Here is a 14,364-nt window from a genome sequence, read left to right as displayed (position 1 = left end):
CCAGACTGGACGTCAAGGGGAGGGGCCTCTGGTCCATGCAAGAGGATGCATTTTTTGACATAAGGGTTTTCTATCCCTGCGCGTCCTCTTACATGACTAAGTCCCTCTCTGCGACCTACAGATGGCATGAGGAGCAGAAGAAAGCGGCTTATGGTGAGCGGATCCGGCGGGTGGAGAGGGGCAGCTTCTCTCCATTGGTGTTCTCCTCTGTCGGGGGAGCTGGCGGTGAGGCCCGGAATATGTTGAAACGTCTCGCCATTCGCCTGGCAGCGGCAACCGGAGACTCGTACAGCATCCTCATGGGACGGATCCGCTGTGAGCTTGGCTTCACTCTAGTCCGTGACTCCGTCATGATGTTGCGTGGTAGTCGGAGGAAGGTGAATTTCAGCCATCACCCCAGCGATGTCCTGCAGCATGAGTCGCTCATGCCAGTTTGACTCGGCTCGATTTGTCTTTTGTGTCTGTGCATGATGATGTCACAGGTTTGTTTGCCAGTTTTGGTTCTGTTGCCGTTTATCCTCCGTCTTTGCTTTTTGTTTTGCTGTTTCCTTTCTCTTCTTCCTCTTTGCTCACGTTGATGCCATTTTGTTGTGAGTCCGCATGCTTTGACTCGAACTCGCAAGGTTGATTATTATCTCTTGCACCTTTTACTGGTTTAGGACTTGTGCCCAGTCCTGAAGTTATTGCTCATTGTTTGTGTTTTTGTTTTTAATTGTTTTGCATTTACATTTACATGTATTTAGAACACATGTGCAAGGTTGATTGCTATCCCTTGCACGTATCAGGGCCTGTGCCCTTTCCTGTTTTATTTCATCTCACATAATAGTACATAATAAACCAGTTTATTATTCAAAAAAAAAATATATATATATATTATTATTATTTCTCCTTTATTCACTTCTTTCGAAGGCGATAAGCCAGACCCACCGGGAAATATTTCCATGGGTGGGACAGCAAAAAGAAAGTGAAAAAACAAAAACAAAAATAAATAAATAAATAAAACCTAAAAACCAAAGGGACAAGAACTAGTTGAAGGAAGAGGAAGAAAGGAAAGAAACTCAATCCGAACTCCAACATCAAAACAATAATAAAGAATTTGCAGCGACAGGCAAAATACATCAACCAATGAAGGGAGTAGTAACAAAGGAAATATCAGTCTTTATCAGTCGTTATTCAAGTCTCTTAGCTATTGAACATGCAAACGCAGCAGAGGTGCATCTACATGTTAAGGATAGTTCTCAGTATTTTAATCGAACCTTGTATAGCCTCCTGTTGCACAATAGCCAGGTCTCCTCCCTGCACAGTCCGAAGGCATTGAGGAGTCTCCCCCACCAAGCCTCCCAGGGCACCGACAACCACAGGGACCACGTCAACCTGGTTGAGGGACCAAATCCTCGAAATCTCCCGCTTCAAATCATAATATTTCGAGCGCTTTTCAGCCATTTTCTTATTGATGTTGTTCTCACCAGGAACGCTGATGTCTATAATGTAGGCGATGCGCTCCTTGTCATCAACAAGGAGCAGATCGGGCCTGTTTGCTGATAGTTTCAGGTCAGTTGGGACCGAATACTCCCAATAGAGGCGATACTGATTACTCTTGACCAATGCCTTGAGCTGGTGGTCGAATCGTGAAGCACCAGTAGGTAGATCTCGTGCTTTACACATTTCGAAGTGCACATACTTTACTATCCGGTTATGTCGTTCAATGTAACTGGTCCGAGCAAGAACTGGGCAGGCACTGACAATGTGGTCAATTGTTTCTAAGCTGCCCTTGCAAAGCCTGCAATTGGCATCAGTTCGAGGAATTGACTTCATTATGGCGTATTGGTAATTTTTCGTTTTGAGGGATTGGTCTTGTGCTGCCATAATCATGCCTTCAGTTGAAGGTTTCAGTGTCCTTGATTTCAACCACATGAAGGTAAGCTCCTTATCTAGGCGATTCTCCTCCAATCGGCTCCAATACCTCCCATGCAGCGGCATAGTGGAAAGTGTTTTGGATTTTCGCTCAGCGCACGCTTGTTTAATGGTATGCTTATTGGGTAAAGCTGGTCCAGCTGCTGGCAGATCCAAACTCGACAGGAACTTAGCGGCCTTTGCAGTTATTGAGTGGCTTTTTGTTGTAGGTTTTTGTTGATGATACTGATAAAGCAGGCTTATTCTGTCTATTGGGCTGGTACTCATGTAGCGGGCCAGGCCACACATGCTCCGGCCGTGCATATCCTCACAAGAGACCAAGCCCCGGCCTCCATCTCCCCTCTTCATATAGAGCCTGTTGACTGAGGCTTTGGGGTGGTGAAATCCAGACGCAGTCAAGGCTGATCTTGTCACTCGATCTGTGGTCTTGATTTCAGCCTCGGTCCAATTTACGATTCCATAACTATATGTCATAACCGGCAGAGCATACGTATTGATGGCCTTGATCATGTTTCGCGCATTCAATCCACTGTTAAGAAGCAAATACAATCTCTTTTTGTATTCTGCAGTGAGTTGCGTCTTGAGCTTCGGGTGAGGTATCATGGCTGCTTGCACTACTCCAAGGTACTTGTATGTTTCATTGAGTCGTAGCGACTCTGCAATGGTCTCATCGCCAACCTGGATAGAGCATCCTTCATCTGGTTTTCCTCTCCTGACGTGCAGCACGGCACACTTGGCCGGGTTGAGATTCATGCCGATGTCATCACCAACGCCACACACGGTAGACACGAGGGTAGTCACATCCTTTGTAGTTTTCCCATAGAGTTTAATGTCGTCCATGTACCAAGAGTGATTGATAGACAACTCGGCGTCTCTGCAGCTGACTCTGTATCCCAAAGGCAATCGGTTGAGCTCAAAACTGATTGGGTTTAGCGCCAGGCAAAACAGTAACGGGGATAATGTGTCACCTTGAAATATGCCTCTTCTTATTGAAATGTTGCCGGTAGTGACCCTGCATCTTCCCTGGTCGCATATGTGCATTGTCGTTCTCCAGTTCCGCATGCTACGAGCAATAGTTGTGACCAAAGACGGGTGGAATCGATACATCGTCAAAGCATGTAGAATCCATTCATGCGACACACTATCAAATGCCTTTTTGAAGTCCAGGTATGCCATGACAAGATTTCGCCCTTTCGTATGGGCATCCTCCAGAATCATCTTATCCACCATCAGGTGCTCCTTGCAACCAAGACCAGCTGCTGCACAACCGCGCTGCTCCGTTGCAAGTATTTCATGTTGATTGATGTGCTGCCACATAATCTTCGATATGGCGGCGGTAAAGAGCTTGTACTGTATCGGAAGACACGTAATTGGTCTATAATCTTTGGGCATTGCCGAAGGTGGAGAAGTCTTAGGAAGGAGAGTAGTAGCGCCAGACGTCAACCATCCCGGAATGTCACTGTGGCCATCTATCACCCTCTGGAAGGCTCTCCGAAGGTAAGAGTGCAGGCTTGTCAGCCTCTTCCACCAGTACCCATGCAACTTGTCATGGCCCGGAGCCCTCCACAAGGCTAGTTTGCGCAGGCAGTCAGCCAGGATGTCCTGGGTGATAACTGCGCTACTCTGCACAGGGACGTGTTCTTCATAATATTCTGCTTGCCTTACATACCACTCACCAGCGGTGAACGGCGCAGGTGTAGACAGAAGATCACTCCAGAATTCGGTGGCTTCACCCGCCTCTGGAAATTGCGGCGTCTCCAATCGATTTGAAGCACCACTAACAGGGTGTGCAGGCTCCCGAAGCGTCCGGTAGAAAGCACGCTCATTCATTTGGAACATTTTGTTGGCTTTTTTGGCCTTTTCATTTTCTCGGTATCGACGCATCCTGGCTGCTAGCGCAAGAAGTCGATCTTTCTTTCCCTGTAGCTTCATTTCCAACTCGTCTGTGTTTCCGACTTCAACTTCATATCTCCTCCAGAAGTCATGATGTTTCTCCGATGGATATCGTAGCATGCTGGTGAGTCGGGAAACATCCGAGCGGAGTTGATCGATTTCCTTTGTCAATCGGATCTGCCACTGCGGCGGATGGTCCTTGTCACTTCCGTTTTGCTTGGCATTGCCAGTCGGATGATTCTGACTGCCTTGGATAGTCGATATGCAAACGCAAGCACCAGCATACACAAGGCAATTGATCTCATGGAGCGACGCCTCACCATCAGGAAATAGCCGGCGACACACAAGCCTGAGCTGAGAGTTGACCATGGCGGTAACACTGTATAATAATTTATTTTGTACATGCTTTTTTGTTGGATTAGGGAGGCATTGTCGCTGTGCCATGTCGGCCACGACCTCTGCACGATACCTCTTCTCTAACTCCTCCGTTACATCACTAATCTCCTTGGGCAGCAGCTCATCTTCCAGGTTGTACTGCTCAGCATCAGTGTTGGTGGCGTTTTCTACAGTCGGTAGATTGGGTTCAACACCACACGCCACATCTTCACTGTCATCACTGTCATCAGTAGTACTAGGGAACTCACATGTACACGTACCGTGGGGTGAACTGCTTCCACATGCACAAGCGCACACAGCCTGGCCATGCGGTGTCATGTCAGCAGCAGTAGTCGCACCAGCAGCAGCAGCAACTGCACTAGCTGTAGTAGCACTAGTACTAGTAGTAGTACCAGCAGTTGCAGAAGCACCAGCCCCACCGCAGCACCCCGCCAGGCCACGGTCGCCTAGCGCTCCAGTCACCATGGCTTCCTCACATAGCACATCCCGAGACGCCTCTGGACTGGTCTCCGTCCTTGCTGGTTCTTCTGCCGTGCACTGCTGACGAATGGCCTCGACATCGGCGGAGGAGAGTCGTCCGCTCTTCCGAATTTCTCGCAACTGGTTGGCCAAATTTACCTCGCTTACCTGTCTCTCCAGGCCCCTGCCACACCAAGCATCGTGCATCCGTCGCATGTACCCACGAGACTGGACACCTCCAGGCGTCGCAATTGCGTAGCACTCAGCCAACACTCTCACTTCCTCCTCCGACCAGCGCTTTCTCCGGGCCCCCTGGCCCCCATTTCCATCCATTATTGAAATAAGTATTACAATGAACAAAACGTTCAATTTCCTGAGCGGACGAGCCATTGAGCAACGCTAAGGAAACTCTGCTCATCAGAGCTCAGAAAGTGCAACCGTTCACATCGTTAGGAAAAATATATTATTATTATTATTATTATTATTATTATTATTATTATTATTATTATTATTATACGCATTCCCGATTTGAAGTGAAGCAGCAGTATGCTGCGTCCACAGCTTCGCACATGCAGAATGGTTTGGGTGAGAGGAGAGGGGAGAGAAAGCAACAAGGCAACCAACATCTATGAAATAGGTCGCAAGAACATGAAGAGAACCAACCGACATATGCATGATTGCACAAGAATGGAGACGACAAATGGCTATAATCATTGTGCCACAAAACCGGTACACAGGAGACCTGTCGACAATGTAACGAAACATAAAACTCAGCTACTCAATACAGGTTCCACTAAATTAAAAGAGAACAACGCTACAACATAAGAATTGCCGCTAAATTATCGCAAGAACGAGTCCAATACAATGTACAAATGAAAACCATGAACAGACTGTCCCGAAGTCATTTTGGAAACAAATTGTACTACATGTACTTGCTGACACTGACGCTGACGGAGTACGAATAATATTATTAGAGTTGAATGCACACGAAGTCTTGTACATGTACATCATTATGCGCCGGTGTTGTGGAGTAAGCAGGTACGTCAGTCACCAAACCAGCTTCAGCTCCGAGCTCGCTTCAGCAGAATGTTGACCGCGTTTGCTTTGCCTCCACACGGATAGACGACCAGCGCAGAGTCCCGCATCTCCGTGGCCGTAAGGTCTTGATATTCGCCGTTAGTGGCCTCAAGTCTCAGTCCACCTCTCACAGCAAGCCGCCCAGTGAAAACCTTTCTCTCTCCATTGGAGTGCTCCCCAGTTGCGCGAGGAGACTAGAGAAATTCCTCCGGTGAGCGAGGAAGAAGAGCGGAGTTACCCAACTCAACCAAACAAATTCCTCCGATCACCCGATTTAGCGCTAAATTTATTTATGCTTGTGGCATTATGTGTTTTAGCATACGGCAGGGTAGATCCTAGTGTCCGTTGTCTCTGATGATTGCCTAGCGGCATGAAACTCAGAGTTACAACTCGGCTGAGTCTGCTGTGTACTAAGCTCAGCCTCTGACATTGAGCACTCTCTGCAGCTCCGGGGATCAACGGATTTATCTAGCAACTAGTAAATCAATTACATGTATATTTGGTGAAAAAGGAAAAGGAAAAAAATGTTACGAGTTATGACAAACTGTTCACCAACGCACACAGATCATGCACAGTCAGCGAGTGCGACAAAATGGCATAAACCTTACCTGGACCTTTCCGAACCTGAGCCTTCCAAGTTGGAAGGTTGTTGGTTTGTGCCTTGGAGAAATGTTAGAGCTAGGTGTCAGGTCGCCGAATGTCTCAGTACTCCTTGTCAGTTTTTTTTGCCATTTTGTCGCACTCGCTGATTATTCACAGAACGACAGTTCACTGAATGACATTTCACAGACTACCTTTTTGACAGACAGCCCATTTCACAGGATACCCAATTCACCGAAAGACAGTTCACAGAGCACTGTTTTCACCGACAGCCCATTTCACCGAATTTGAGCAGGCATGCACTCAAAAATGCATTGTTTCGAAAGAAAGTAAAATATGAAGGATATGAGAGTATGCACGTGTGACATGGTCATTTACTATACACAACATTGAACGCCAAATTATGCGCTACTCCACGGAGGAACTCTCTTGGTGGTCGCTGCTCGACCGCCTATTCGACAACATTGAACGCCATATTATGTGCTACTCCACGGGGGAACTCTCTTGGTGGTCGCTGCTCGACGGACTGTAGCAGAGCCCTCAGCCGTTCATCACATTGCTGATATCTCTTCTTCCCCTTAGGACCAGAGTGTCCTGCCACAAGCCGCTCAAGCTCGTTCCGTGGTGGCCTGTTCCATTTTCAAACACTCGATAACCTTCCAAATAGTCGGATGGTGGCAGGTGACTATCGATGCAAACCGACGATGCCATCCTTCTTGGTAGGGTCCAGCGGATAATGCCGGCATTATATTCGGCATTATACGACTATCCGAGCATCAGAGCATTATGGAGCATTAGAAAGGAACAAAACGAGCATTATGTGAGGTTTGAGCGGCATAACGAGTTTCATAGTGGATAATATCGGGAAATCCCCGGTTTTTGGCAACAATCGGCCACAATCATGATCATGAGATGTTGTCTGATGATTGGTTTTCGCCATGAAACTCTGAGTAACAACGAAACAGCCCTATTTTTCTCCTTTTGTGTACCTCTTACGTACTACGCTCCGCCCATTCCGGGCATTTGAGCACTATGCATTGTACCGGCGCATGACTTTGTGATTGTGTAGACACGTAACACCTTTAGCACTAACGCTACATAACTATTGCTACATAAAAACGTTATGATTGTAGCGTTGTGGTCAGGTAAATGACTATGTATACTATAAGCCATTTGTGAAGCATGGCCAACCGAGGCCGAGGCAGTTCAAGTGACAGAAATCCGGAGAAATTATTTACGAGGTTTCTTTTACTTTTAGAATAATGGAGAGCTATGGAGGAGACATACCCGAAGTGAATATCAAACAGACGAAGAAGAGTTTTCTAGTTGTGCCAGAGGCTCTGGCGATAGCATCTCTAGCGATACTGAAGTAGACACTGATGCATTGCTAAATTTTGACCAGGATGGAGCGGCTATAAACAGAAAGAGCTCGTTCCAAAAGAACTGCCTTTGCCGAGTCCAGCTCAGGCGGCTCGAACAGAACTAGAATTTCTCATGGACTCAGTACCAAGTCGATTGCTCAGCAGCGATTGTCTTACTTTCCTGATGAAGCACGTACAGTTAGTTGTGGACGGCTGTAATGCCAGGCCTACAGTCAAATGCTATCAGAAAGGAAGAGTATTGTGGCAAGCCATACGTCTACACACCATCTCAAGGAGATGAGAGCACAAGCAAAGGATGTAGAGTGGCAAAATAACTTCTGCCCAAGTGTTTTCAGGATTTCCGCAAATGGGAGGGCTCTCCATCTGAGATCGGATCTCAGGAGCTGGCCTCACGTCTGGTGTTTCAGATGAAGACATTATTCACAGAGTGGACGCAGTGACAGCTTGTCTGCGGCCAGGAATACTCAGATTTGCCAAGATTAACTTCATCCCAACAATGAATGACTACCTGCAATAATGGTTTCATCTCTTACTACATGGATAATTAGGGGAGATATTTGATACATCGACTATTCTGCCACAACCCTGCATCAAAGTTGGAATGGAGAGCAATCAATGGAGAAGCGATCATGTCTTATAGTGCTAAGAAGCAGTGGAGCGCATGAGAGATAAGGTGGCAACTAAGGAATCCAGATCGACGATATGCACAATTTCCTGGAAGTTTGACAATGAGCAGACTTTTTTTTCCATTTTTGTCCCAAACCAAGAGCATTATATCCATTGCTGAAGCATTATAATCAGCATTATAAGGCAGTTTTTGGAGCATTATGGTTAGCATTGTACGAACATTTTCGGAGCATTATCCGCTGGACCCTACTTCTTGGGCGTTGTTTGTGCGGTCCTCTCCCATCAGAGTGCGGTCGTGTACGTTCCACAGCGCAATCGGGAACAGTGGTGTCCGCCGTTGCCCATTTGGGCGGAGCGTTCCAATGTACGAATGCTCGAAGTAGGCGAGGATCGCCTCGGCGTCGTTGGGGAAATCATCCTCCACCGCTTCAAAGTAAGTGGCCACGTCCCCAGTTGGTACAAAAGCCAACGCTGGCAGCATTCGCAGGGCCACTGCAAATTATGAATCCTATTCGTAGCGCTCTTGGAATCCGTTTGACTGGACACGACGATAAATGTTCTGGGTGAGATGAAAGAAGCAGCCTGTGCACTTAATTCCGGGGAATTTCAGTCTAAATGCGTTGATGGCACCTAGCTCAAAATCTGTAACTAGAGTGGACGGCTGCAAAGCGTCCGTTCTGTCGAGGAGAACTTGGAATAGTTGCTCATACATTGCCTCCGTCTTGTTCGGTAGAATCGCGTAGACGACAGATAATATGCATCCATCCACACGAACGCACAGAGTAGAGCTTATACAACAGCAGGGGAATCGTCTTAAAGGTTCCATCCGCATACCAGGAATCGTTCCTCCGTGGAGTAGCGCATAATTTGGCGTTCAATGTTGTGTATGGTAAATACATGTAACCTCATGTTCTTCATGTTGCTTTCTTTCATTTTTGAGTGCATGCCTGATCAAATTCGGTGAAATTCGGTGAAATGGGCTGTCGATGACAACAGTGCTAGGTGAACTGTCTTTCGGTGAATTGGGTATCCTGTGAAATGGGCTGTCCGTCAAAAAGGTAGTGTGTGAAATGTCACTCAGTGAACTGTCGTTCGGTGAACTGTCGTTCTGTGAACTGGGTTTCTGTGAACTGTCGGGACACCCTGTAGTTCGCGAACTGAAAAATGTTTGCGAACGTCGTCTTGCTAGTCTTGATCCGGATATCCTCCGTATTTTATTGGCCGAATAGTAGACCCAGCTAGCTAGCTCCCCAGCCAGGCCCACCATTTGAAAGTATTTTTACCGGCAAAAAACGCGTGGAAGAACTCGACTCGATCGAGTCGTGTTACTTTTGACGTCATCATTTCCAAGCACTAGCCGCATCGGCCCGCATGCACTCGACACTCGTAGAGTCGTAGTACTAGATTCGCGATCGCGCTATACTATAGCGCTAGCGCCGGCGACTTCGATTTTATATGCACAGCGCAAAAAAATACTGGAAAAGCGCAAGAACGACAACAGTCACAACAACTAACTAATTCCTTCGTTACCTCGTCAGATTTTGTTGCTTTCTCCTTTGGACGGGCAGTTTGATTGAGCTAATCCCAAGCGAGCTCTGGAAGGAGCTGAGGCGGGAAGATGCTACTTGCTCACAGGCTGGCCTCGGCGAGAGCTTGCCTGGCTGGAAGATGTAAGAGAGATTACGGAACCATCGTTTCCTGTGGATCGACTTAGTCAGTTAGTGACTGCTGCTCGTGCTTGCGTATGTGCGTGTACGTTTGTGCATGTGCACGCGTACGTTCTGTGCGTGCGTGTGTGCGTATGCGTGTGCACGCGACGTTCTGTGCATGCGTGTGTGCCGTTTCCAATTGCAGCACCGTTGATTGTCCGTACTTGCGTGACTTATGTGCCGAGCAAGAAACCTTTCGTCTACTACGTTGAAAAGGACGGGCAACAGGTTCCTCTGGACTTAGAAAGCCCAGATGCACCGCAGTGGCACGACAACAACGACGATTTCTGGAGAAAAGCAGATTTGTTTGTGCAAGACCAGCCAGAGGTGCATCCGCCGTATCATCACATGGTATGCCAAACACGTTACTACTAGTAATAGTATGCTGCTGTTGCTGCAGCTGCTGCTGCTGCTGTTGCTGCTGCTGCTGCAGCTGCTGTTGCTGCTGCTGCTTCTGATGCTGCTGATTCTGCTGCTGATGCTGGAGGTGCATCCGACGTATCCTCACATGGTATGCCAAACACGTTACTATGCTGCTGCTGCTGCTGCTGCTGCTTTTGGTGACCTGCTTCCGTCGCCCCTGCCTTGCCTACAAGTGCATGCAAACAACAAAACATGTGTATCTGCTATAGTCAAGCAATGACGTCTCCCATTACCAGTCCTGGAGATGTCCTAGATAGAACATCATAGACTGACCCAGCATACATGATAACATCTATGCTGTTCCCATAGTATTCGTGACGCGTGACTCAAAACTTTGTGTCGCGTCCGAGGAAGATGAACATGTCGCACTCAAAACAAACGCAGCGAAGGCCTTTCGTCTCAAAAGTTGTCGTTCTCCTGGCGGCTTGCCTCAAGCGAGTCGAGATTCGTATCTTGCCTCTTGCCTTCACGAATTTTATTTTCCTCGTTGTGGAATGAACGCACGGGGCGTGAAGAAACATTCCAAAGGCAAAACATTCAAAATTGAACCAATGGTTTGCAATGGCTACGAGAAACCCTACATGAAATCCCCAAGCGAAAAAGGCCATTCGGTCGGGTATTCGATGGCAAATCGAATATGTACTACCTCAATGCCCGCCTATCCCCTCAAACGTGACCAATTCAGAAAGAAATCCATCGCCATTACGATCGTGCATCCTCCACATACATTCAGAAATGCTCACGCAGCACTTTTCATCGCGTGTGCGCGACCGGTGCTTCCATGACAACTCTGGGACAGGTGACCAATCAGAGCGCGATGTCCTAGATAGGACATCTCCCCGACTGGTTACCTCATGTGTGCGAAGAAAGCTCTTCTGACTTCCGGGAAATTCAGCTGGGGTTGGGTTAATGATAGTTGTTGAGAGTCATGTAAAACCGGAAATTTGGTGGCGATTTATTTTCGGTAACTTTGGTGCAGGTAATTGGTACGTGAAATAAAGCGTTACCTAAAACTCAACAAGCTCATGCCATACACATCGTGCCATACATTGTGCATAATGCATATTTGGTTCCGGAAAACTGGTTCGCCTAAATTTTCGCGCTGCCGAACCGTTGATTTTGGGAAATACCGAAAACATTTCACCACCGAAAATTCCCGGTTTTTACGGTGTTAAGGTGCCAGCTGGATGGGTGATTTGCGTGCCATCCTCACCTTGTACTACCTGTTCAAACAGTGTGTCTCACACATGCAGCAGTCATAATGTGAAGTGCAGATTCTCACACCTTGGGATCAGTGTAGGTTTTTAGGTTTTTTTGGGGGGGGGGGGGTGCCGTGGCAATCTATATGTGAAGTGCAGATTCTCACACCTTGGCATAAGTGTAGGCTTTTAGGTTTTTTGTTTTTTTGGTGGGGGGGGGGGGGAGGATGCTGTGGCGTACACCAATCGTGACGCGTGCTCGATTTGACTGTTGTTCCGCTTTTCAGAAATGGGCACTTGGACTTCTCGGCTTCGGCAGTCTGTTCTACTTCGTTTTCCTCCGTAAGTAGTTTTGTACCCGCTAATATAGGTTGGTGGACTCGATCGCATAACTTGTGCTCACAAGTTCCATGTTACAATTAATATTTTCCTTAGCTCACCATCTGAGTTCATATAGGTTTCTTCACATTTGCACCTTCTTGTCATTCTCCTCTGCGCTGTTTGGAATTTCACTCCTGAGACCTGCAAATCTGTATTAAATGATCTGACAGCTTTTTGGGCTGTGTGTCTTCACGTGTGTGTGTGGGTATGTGTGTGCGCATGCGTGTGAATGTGTGTGTGTGTGTGTGTGTGTGTGTGTGTGTGTGTGTGTGTGTGTGTGTGCGTGTTTTATGTGTGCGCACATGTGTGTGTGTGTGTGTGTGTGTGTGTGTTGCCGTCCCTGCACATGTGCTCCTTGCTTGATGGCGATTCCTTTGCAGAGGACGGCAGCGCAGGGCGGGTAAGATCTAACTGTACATGAGAGCATACATTGGAACCCTTATAAGACATAATCCCATGGGCAGCAGGACAGAGTACTTAGCATACTAAGCGTGGTGCATTTCATCCCAAGATACTTCTCAGGGGCGTCGGAAGGTAATTTAGTGTGGTACGGTCAGCCATCTGAAGTACAAGTTACTCTTGGTGGAGGGGTTGCTGAGCCGAAAATTTTGGAATTTAGAGCCCAGATCAGTGTATTTTGTTGATTCACAGGGTGTCTGGGGCGAAAAGTGGTGAGGTGAATACCGTAGTGATCGTACCGTGTCCGACGCCCCTGCTTCTGCATGGATCAATACGCCCGTGCTCCGGGCAATGTCCACACATGTACTACAGTCCGTTCAGAAAAAGATGAGCGCTGGCACTGGCGAGCTCCCGTATTTGGTGATTTTTCGTGATTTTATCGTACACGGCGCAGTGCCGCGAAATTTGAAACTTGATAAAGGGTCCGAAAGGGTACCTCAACCGGGGTTCGAACCGCGCAATGTACTGTTGCAAGTGGAGTGAAACGGCCTGGATTTCCATGGTTTCCCCTAAATTAGAGCTTTCGGTGCAAAACCTGGCCAAAATCAGATTCTTCTTATGGCTTGCTCTTTGAAGAAATTGACTTCAGAAACATAATCGGAAGAGCATTGCATGGGGGATTGCAAAAAAGAAATTGTGAAAAAACTCAAAATTTGACCCACTTATGGCCAAAGCTAGGATATTATCCCTAAGTTCTATGAATGGACTATAGGCAAGAGCATGTCCCATTAGTTAGAGTACTTCGGGTATGTGCTAGTCTTGTTCCTCTGTATTTAATATTCAACATCTCGTCACACGAATAACTTGCGTGTTCAGTCTGAGTTGGAATCCGTCCTGGCTGACCATTTGGACACTTGAATAGAAGTAAGAAGAGAGGACCAAAGGTTTACAAGTTATCCGATTTTTGACCAGCAGGAACGATTATACTTGATCCGCGTCATCAAAATTGTCGTTTATCTTTCAGCTTGGTTTTTATGTCGCCAATGCTCACTTGGCAGCCCATTTCATCCCACTTTTGGTTAGTAAGTTAGTTTACCTTTAAGGTAGCAGTCTACCCAGAATGGTACCTGCCGTAGGCTATCCGGTATATCTCCAGAACGCATCATTAGAATTGCTTCAAATTTTCAACATAGCATCATCATGTTACTAGGCCGATGTCAGAAAACAAATACTGGCAATAAATCAAACCAAAAGTGAGATTAGAGAAAGATTTGAGAAAATGCGGTGCGCAAAACACGGACCATGAAGTCTATGCAGCATAACTTTAGTTTGTACACCAGAAAGCCACCCCCCGGGGACAAAATGTGGTACGACCGTGGACGTACTGGTGGTACCGTGTGCGACACCCCTGCATGTCCACTTGTTGCTGTTGTTTGTGCATCTTCATTATTGAGTCATTGGTGCACCTCCACTAGACAATTTGTAATGGTACGCATGGCGTTTGGATTTCTTCTGTACCATGCAGGCATGGTGCGATGGTTGGACGAATCAAGACAAGTACCTGATGTTTGGCATGGACCCTGGCGAATATCTCACCAAGGAGGATAGAGAAGTGATTGCCAAGCGACGCGAGATCGCACGAAAACTGGTGCGTATCGTTGCACGGCAGTGTAGTGTTCTGAACTATCTTTGCTTGAAATTTGAGAAGCCAGGTTGATAGTGAAGCATCCTCCCCTGTCCTTTTAAGACTGATAATAACCCAAAGATAAAATGCTTAGTTGGTTGTCTCTATTCGATCAAGGTGTTTTCACGGGAATCTCTTGGCAGTTGGCATGTGGCTCACTGTGCCTGTCAGCTGTTTCCTACATGTAGCTTGCTTCGCATGCACAAGTATCTGTTTTTTGG

General features: G+C 47.1%; 1 protein-coding gene across 1 annotated transcript; it reads left to right on the top strand.

Moving 5' to 3' along the window:
* Positions 1–9,834: 9,834 nt before the first annotated feature.
* On the top strand, positions 9,835–14,191 carry LOC135818343 (uncharacterized). The gene is made up of 5 exons (XM_065331704.1): positions 9,835–10,018; positions 10,203–10,408; positions 11,967–12,021; positions 12,441–12,460; positions 13,985–14,191. Exons 1-5 carry the CDS (start codon positions 9,967–9,969, stop codon positions 14,174–14,176), a joined length of 525 nt encoding a protein of 174 aa, XP_065187776.1. The 5' UTR covers positions 9,835–9,966; the 3' UTR covers positions 14,177–14,191.
* Positions 14,192–14,364: the final 173 nt, after the last annotated feature.

Source organism: Sycon ciliatum, chromosome 5, assembly GCF_964019385.1.
Source record: "Sycon ciliatum chromosome 5, ocSycCili1.1, whole genome shotgun sequence".
Classification (NCBI taxonomy): domain Eukaryota; kingdom Metazoa; phylum Porifera; class Calcarea; order Leucosolenida; family Sycettidae; genus Sycon; species Sycon ciliatum.
The sequence above is the reverse complement of the archived record's forward strand: the minus strand, read 5'-3'. Positions and strand labels throughout refer to the sequence as shown.